Source organism: Dioscorea cayenensis, chromosome 21, assembly GCF_009730915.1.
Source record: "Dioscorea cayenensis subsp. rotundata cultivar TDr96_F1 chromosome 21, TDr96_F1_v2_PseudoChromosome.rev07_lg8_w22 25.fasta, whole genome shotgun sequence".
Lineage (NCBI taxonomy): Eukaryota > Viridiplantae > Streptophyta > Magnoliopsida > Dioscoreales > Dioscoreaceae > Dioscorea > Dioscorea cayenensis.
Window position 1 is genome coordinate 905195 of NC_052491.1, and position 8206 is coordinate 913400.

Here is an 8206-nt window from a genome sequence, read left to right on the forward strand (position 1 = left end):
AAAAAATATTTATAAAAAATAGCTATATTTTCACTCTCTATGACTATTATTTAGTTCTCATTGGTTTTTTTATTGGTTCCACTTTAACTTTTAGGGGTCGTTTGGTTCGCGGTAATGATATATTACCATGTAACAAGATTACCGTGGTAATAAGATTGAGAATATTATATGCTCAGGAATGTTGTGGCAATTTATGATAACCATGTTTGCTTGAAAACTCATATTACATAGTAATCAATTTAGTAATGTTCTAAATTTTCAAAAATACCCTTGTGTCTACCATTTTATGCAAATTTAAATTTAAAATAAAATAAAATATTGGATAAAAAATTAAATTTTCGAAGCTAAACATATTCCAAAAAAAATATTATTTAAATTTATTTTTTTTATCTAACAAATAAGATATAAAAATTATTATTTTTAAACAAAGGACATATTTGTCTAAAAAATATTTCAGATTACCACCCACTTGGCAATCCAACATAACCACCTATTTTGGTGGTAATGGGATTACCAAGGTTGGTAATCACAGATTATCATCAATACTACCACCACCACTAATCCAAACGTGGTAATCTTTTCAGATTACCACGTAACAGGCGATAATATTTTCACATTACCACCAACACCAGTTTTAAAGGAAAAAAACAAATCCTAGCTCCATAATTAGGGGTGTAAATGAGCCAAGCTACTTGTGAGCTACTCGAGATCAGCTCGGTCAATACTCGAATTCGATTCGATTTTTCACGAGCCGAGCCGAGCTCGAGCTTCTCATTTATGTTATCGAGCCGAGCTCGAGCCCAAACATACTCAGATCGTGAGGCTCGCGAGCCTAAACGAGCTTATATATATAATATTAAATTAAATATATATATTAATTATAAAAATATATAATTATATAACTATATTAAATTGCTTACATTATACATATATTATCCTAACTCGAGCTTAAACGAGCCGAGCTCGAACTACTTGAGATTTTTAGCGAGCCGAGCTCGAGCACAAAAAAAATGGCTCGAACGAGCTTGAGCCGAGCTCGAGCCTTCGAATAATGTATTCGAGCCGAGCTCGAGCCTGGTAATACTCGGCTCGGCTCGGCTCGTTTACAACCCTATCCATAATATGCTCCATAATCTGATTCAGTTATTATTTTTGGGTTTTTAATAGTTCCACTCTAATTTTTAATAATATGTTTGGCCAGCCTTAAAGGAAAAAAACAAATCCTAGCTCCATGATATGCTCCATAATATGATTCAATTATTATTATTAGTTTTTTTATTAGTTCCACTCTAACTTTTATTAATATGTTTGGCCAGTTTTAAAGGAAAAAAACAAATCCTATCTCCATAATATGCTCCATAATATGATTCAATTATTATTATTAGTTTTTTTATTAGTTCCACTCTAACTTTTAATAATTTGTTTGGCCAGCCTTAAAGGAAATTAAAAAACAAATCCTAGCTCCATAACAACAACAACAATAATAATAATAATAATAAAAAATTATTATTATTATTATTATTATTATTATTATTATTATTATTATTAATGTTAAAGTTCATTGTTTTGAAGATTTGCCCAAGTCCTATATATTAAGTTCATATATTTTATAGTTATTAAAAACGTAAGACACACCAAGGCATCAGGGGATTAACCTAAGTGCAAGGTTCAAGGGTATGCTCTTTCTGAAGCAAGGTGCAAAACAATTTAAAAATATTAAAAAAAAATCATAAACTTCATAATTCATACTAAAGAATCATAAATAAGAAAAATCAAAATTTAAAGTTCAAACTTTGGAAAAAAAAAATGTATAAATTGAAATAATATACTATCAATGTAGAATACTCTATTTAGTCCCACTAATATAGTAAATCTATTTCTTTGGTTCCTCTAATATGATTTATCCTTATGAGGTCCCTCTATTTTAACATTTGGGAAATGCAAGTCCTTCATAGGGATCTCTCAGAGACAAATTATATTAGAGAGAGGGACTTGTATTTCCCAAATATTAAAATACAGGAACTTCATATGGACAAATTATATTAGAGGGACCAAATAAATAAATTAACTATATTAGAGGGACTAAATAGGGTATTCTACCTATTATTAACATAGCACAAAAGTCATTATACTAATATTACTCCTCGGCCGGTACTAAAAAAAAATACTATTCCACTTAAAAATCTTAATCGCTATTAATTTCTTGAAAATTGGAAAAAAAAAATCTTCTTTTTTAGGGTGGAGTTAATATAATGATCATCCACAAGTTCATATTTGTCTAGTTCTTAAAAATTGAAAAAATAAAAAACCTAATTTTTTTTTTAGAGTTGAGATTTAATTTGATAATCATCTAAATCCTCATATTAATCAAATTCTTAAAATCCGAATTAAAAAAAATGCATTTTACTAAGGTGTGCTCAAACATCCTCAAACTTTAAGGTAAGGCAAGGCTACAAATTGTTTAGAAGGGAGACTAGTGAGGTTTGCGCTTTTAAAAACAATCATGTACATGTAACTTAAATCTAATATAGGTTCATACACACTCTTATGAAATTGAGGTAAGTTAATATTCAAAACATATTGGTTTTTATAATTTTAAAATTATGATAATTAATCATAACTTTTTTTTGTAAAAATAAAAAAAAGGGAAGTAACTAAATGTGATGGACAAACAATTTCACCTTGGGCGCGCTGCGTATTGTAAAGTGGACCTTTTTGTGGGTTTTTTTTTGGAATGAACATGGTTTATCAATTTTTCCAAAAAAAAAAAATCACCTTGGGGTTGAATATTACCATTAGAAAACAAAACCATGTATAAACAAGCCAAAAATTTTATCAATGTAAAAGATTTTTACATGTTTTTAATTTTTTACAAGTAAGCTCATCCAACTCTAATTTTCCAAGAAAAAAAAATTAAAAATATTTAAATTATTTACGCAAAATGTTTTCCACAGATATACATGTAAAATGTAAATATTAGTAAGAGGTTTTATTAAATATATTCAATAATATTTCTTTTAGACACGTGTATATATAATTTACAATTTTACAAGGTTATACATGCAAAAAAAATTAAACTTTTTGAAAGGTATATTTCAAAATTATATAACGTCACCTCAAAATTTATATATATATATGAAAATTAGTTATAATAAATCATTTATACCAAATATGCTTTTAGAGGGATAAATATTAGTGTGAATATCATTCATATATATCTAGATAGATATATATGTGTGTATAAAGAAATAAAATTTGGGTAAAATTAGTAAAAGCCTCCCCCAACGGAAAAAAAAAAAAAAAAAGTTATAGTATTACCTCATCAAACCCAAATATTTCAAGAAAGTCTCTATGACCAAGTGGAGGAACACCGCCAACTGCAGACAAAAGGAAGGAAAATACCTTTATTAGCTACACACACAAAGCCGAAACTGAAACTGAAACTAAAATGAAAGAATACATGAATTTGAAAAATACCAAAAAAATCAGCAATTTCTTCATCTTCTGTGCTATTTGAGCAAAATTGTGACGGGATAGTGGCATCATCCCACTCCAATTTCTCCCACCATTTTTTCTCACATTTAACCAATAGGCCTCGGTTGTTGACAATTCCCGGCTTGAATGGAAGCCTCTTCAAACTTGGACAGCCCTCCAAATGAACTTTTGAAAGATGAGGAAAATCTAATGTACAATGGCTTATTTTCACTAGCTTTGGTAAACCAAGTATTGCCAAATACTTTAGTTTGGGGAATGTAGTGATGGCATCATCCTCTTCGATTTCTCCCACCTCTCCATTTACCAATTCTTCCATGGCATCACAATTTTTCAATAATAAAGCACGGAGGAGTGGGAGATGCAAGACCCAATGAAGACTTGTCAAACTGTGGCATTCTTCAATTTGGACAAGTTGAAGCACCGGCAAAACTTCTTTCGGCTCAATCCTCCAGACAAAACTTCTCAATTTTGGAAGATCAAATAATTTGAGAAACTTGAGACTTACCTTAGTTCCGTGAGTAATCACCAGGTTTTGAATGGTAGTGCATGATCTGATTTGAAACTCTTTTGGCCACCCATGACCTTCACTTGTTAAACTACTAAATTGAAGTGTTTGCAAGCCTTCAATTTCTTGAATATTGATATTGACGATTGGTAAGTCGGAGGTTGTTGGAGGATCTCATTAGAAGATGCACGCATTCCTATACTTTTAAAAGCCTCTCAGTATCTCCAATTCCTTTTGGTTCTACACACCCATATGGATAAAGGTCAAGCACCTGTAGATTGCACAAATTTGACAACAGCCCAGCTTGTAATTTGCCTAGAAACAGATATCCACATAAAAGGCATTTCAGTTTTTTCAAATTTCCTAGCTCGTGTGGAAGTGATTTGATTCTTGTGCGTGATATGTCAAGGAACTCAAGATTAAACAAATGTGTGATCTCGGTTGGGAGCTCATCGATTCCAGTAGAAGATAAATTCAAATATGTGAGATTTGGCATTTGCCTAAGAAAGATCTTCGGTAGATTTTTCTAGCCTTTGATTATGTTGAATGCTTAAACTTAAGAGGCTCGGGCACTGACACTGTAACTCAGGCAAAGAATTCATATCACAATTGATTATTGACACTCGTTCCAGCTGAATCCATGTCTCCATCTCCTCTGATGACAACTGTTCAAAGATAATGTTTTGTTTAACAAACCATGCCTTATGGTCGCCCTCAGCTCTTGAGGCTATCCATTGAGCCATGTCATGTATTACTTCATGTACCTCAACTACTGTTCTATTATCATGAGTTATTACCAAACTTGCTTCCTCCAGGACTTTAATGATATAACACCCATGCATGTAAGCTTCTGATATGGAATCAAAGTAGTATATTAGTCCAAATCCCAACCAACATTTGATTAGATCTTCAATTAAGATGAGTTTTCTTTTAGGCCACAAGCAAAAGCATAAGAAACATTGTTGAAGGGTTTCATGGGCTAGACTATCATAGCTGCTTCTCAAATATAATAGCATTGATTCACATAAACTTGAGAAAAGCCTACCCTGCAACTGATCGAGCATAAGATTCCACTTTGCTAACCATGTCTGATTTGACATAGCACGCCCAACCATTATAAGAGCTAGCGGCAAGCCACCACATAGATTGGCTACTTCTCTTGCTACTTCCTCTATAGAAGGGGCATCTTCCAAATTCATCACTATATTTTCCTTGAAAAGTTGCCATCCTTCATCTTGGTCTAAGCATTTCAATTTGATCTTTTTGTCAGCTCTCATGGAATCACATACTTGTTTTGATCGGGTGGTAAAAACAACTTTGTGCTTGTATAAATTTGTTATAACACTGTTATCATGTGGGTCAGGAATTCCAAGAATTGTGATGTCCAATTCCTCCCATAAATCATCTAGCAACAATAACAAGTTTTTATATTTTAAGAACTTGAAAATAGTTTCTATGCTTGGCTCGCACAACGACAACTGTTCAGCTATACAGTCACGAAAATCTTCAACATGATGTTCATGTGAAGCTCTAACATAAATGACATAATCGAAACCCATATTCCATTCACCTATGGACCTTTTGATTTCTTTCAAGAGAGTGGTTTTACCAACTCCTCCCATACCATAAATCCCAATTATCACAAATGTTTTATCTGCAAGGCAATCACGGACAATACCCAAATTGGATCCAATCATTATGCCAACATTTGTGGTTGAGGTTGGCATATCTATGATCGGATTAGAAGGTCCCCTCTTTGCCAGAACACTTACTTGATTTTTTTCTTTCATCAATTCATCTATTTCTTTCTTTAATTTTGTTGCTTTTCTGCTGGCATTTAATCTTGAATAAATATTTATGGAGCAACATCCGGTGACACAACATCTGCTAAAATCAATCACCAACTGATTTGTACATTGATCCTTGTCCACGACCTGCATGTTATCAATTCAAATTCAATAATATATAAAAAAAAACTTTTAAATATCTTATTAAAATACTTACAAGTTGTTTGATGCTAGAAAATCAGATAAAGAAAAGCTAACCTCAAGTCTAATTACACCAGAGATCATTACACTAAATATTGCAATATTTTCCTTATATCATATCAGATAAAACAATTGAAAGTATATCAAAATGAATTGCCATTTAAGCGCACTCATATTGTATTTTCACTTGCTCCAAACCAATCGGGCACCATATTTATACCTTTTTACTCTATGCAGCGACAATTTGATTCTCAATTTTGACAAATTTCAAGCATCAAATTAATGTAACAATTTCAGTAGGTTGATGATCATATAATTGATCAAATCACTAATCAAATATATTGCATTTTAAAAACTACTTTGTCATCCTGACTTTTTCTTGTTGTGGTAGACTTCATCCTTCTTTGTATTCACAGGAATACATTGAATGCTTAGTGAATAGTTTCTTACAATATTACTAAATAGTATTAAAAAATTATAATTAGCTTCAATCTTAAAATATTCACTCCAACAAATATTAAGTAAAGCCTATTTTTGATAAAAGCTTTTAATTCAAAAACAAATTCAATAAATCAAACCCCCTGAAGACACAGTTTTCAAGACCCTGATCTAAAACCACCAACCAAGAGAATGTGATAAATCAGGTATGGAGAGCAAATAGAAAATAAAACATAAGACTAAAAGTGTAAGAGAAGGAGATATAGATCAGGAATTACTTGTTGTAATAAATGCACAGAAACTACAGAGTAAACACAGGGACGCTGAGGGCCTTTCGTATGATAAGAACCTAAATTTGATCATCTCTATTGACATATGCAGCCATTAAAGATTTGGTGCGAGTGTTTCATATTTATTTGAAATCAAGTAAATCAAGAAACTAGAAACTAATTATATGATGATGATGATGATGATGATGATATATACCTTGTCAAGCCATGCTTGCACTTTTTGAGTGCGTTGTTTGCCTTTCTCCTCCTGCAATTCAATCTCCCTCAGAACGCGATTTCTCATGGCCTTGAGATCTTCCATGGCGCCAACCAAATCCAACAGCCTCTCCTCGGCGTGCATCATGTCACCGGCCTCAATCCAGGATTTGAGAAAACCTGTGTGCCTTTTACTAAACTAGCCAACAACTTAATTTCTGGGGTAAAAGAACATGCGTGCTATTAAAGTTCCATCCGGTTCTTGATTCTTCAAAAATTTGTAGTTCTCTTTTTATTAATTTTTAAATCCAAATAAATTTAAAATGACTATCTTGCCCTTATGTAATGAAACCCATCTCAATCATGTGGCTGCTGTAGGGACCGTGCTGAGGCAAGATGGATCGGCTCGGACAAGACGTCGCGTAGGAGTGTCTTGATTCGGTACCGGCCTTTGCCAAAAATGATAATTGGCCTAACTATAAGGGTATTTATATTAATCAAAAAATAAATTCTAACCATAATCACAAGGATGAAAGGGAGATAATCTACTGCAGAAGCAAGCACTGAAAGTTTATAAGAAAAATCATGGAAATTAATTAAAAAAAAATAAAAAGTTCTAACGAGCTTTCAAGAACTTAATTTGTGTCACCTATCTTGGTTGGTTGCTTGGCTGGCAATCTTATTGCACTCTCCTCAACATTTAATGTCTCAACATTTAATGTCTCTTGTGGTCCTTGGTCAAAGAGGGTGTCGACCAAACAACCCAATTTTTTTTTATATAAAAGTGAATTATTGAGATAAATATATTTAATAATAAATTTTAGTTTTATATTTCTAAACAATAATACAAATAAAAAATTTAACCAAATTTTTGTATAAGTTTTTTCTCCAAAAAGTTATTTTTTTTTCCAACATGATTTTAAATGTTAAAATTTAATCTTAATTTGCTAACCACAATTGATTATACAATTATTTTGGTCTTTAAATCATCGGATAACACCAAGGGTGGTGTTTCATGGGCTAACATTGTCACCTCAGGATCCTCCTCCAAATCATCGGATACCCCCTCCTCACCTTCTGAAAACACACTTTGACAAACTCAAGTCTTCTTCTAGAGCTGCCATTACCATTGACCTAGAGCTATGGTCCTCGGCTCAGGATGGAATGACGACCTCTCTCTACGTGAATTTTTTAAGGAAATCCCTTCCTCTTGATCAAGCGAAGCTTGCCCTTACTGACGCTTGGAGGGGGCTTGGTGATTTCTCAGTGGCGGATCTACCTAATGGCTACTACTA

General features: G+C 32.5%; 2 protein-coding genes across 2 annotated transcripts; both read right to left on the reverse strand.

Annotated features, from left to right (window-relative positions):
• Positions 1–3244: 3244 nt before the first annotated feature.
• On the reverse strand, positions 3245–4154 carry LOC120252556 (putative disease resistance protein At1g63350). The gene is made up of 2 exons (XM_039260735.1): positions 3478–4154; positions 3245–3377 (listed from the first exon to the last, which is right to left on the reverse strand). The coding sequence occupies exons 1-2, from the start codon at positions 3809–3811 to the stop codon at positions 3307–3309; spliced, it is 405 nt and encodes a 134-aa protein (XP_039116669.1). The 5' UTR covers positions 3812–4154; the 3' UTR covers positions 3245–3306.
• Positions 4155–4500: 346 nt separating this feature from the next.
• Positions 4501–7126, reverse strand: LOC120252592 (probable disease resistance protein At1g61190). The gene is made up of 2 exons (XM_039260776.1): positions 6913–7126; positions 4501–5934 (listed from the first exon to the last, which is right to left on the reverse strand). The coding sequence occupies exons 1-2, from the start codon at positions 7057–7059 to the stop codon at positions 4501–4503; spliced, it is 1581 nt and encodes a 526-aa protein (XP_039116710.1). The 5' UTR covers positions 7060–7126.
• Between the last annotated feature and the right edge of the window lie 1080 nt (positions 7127–8206).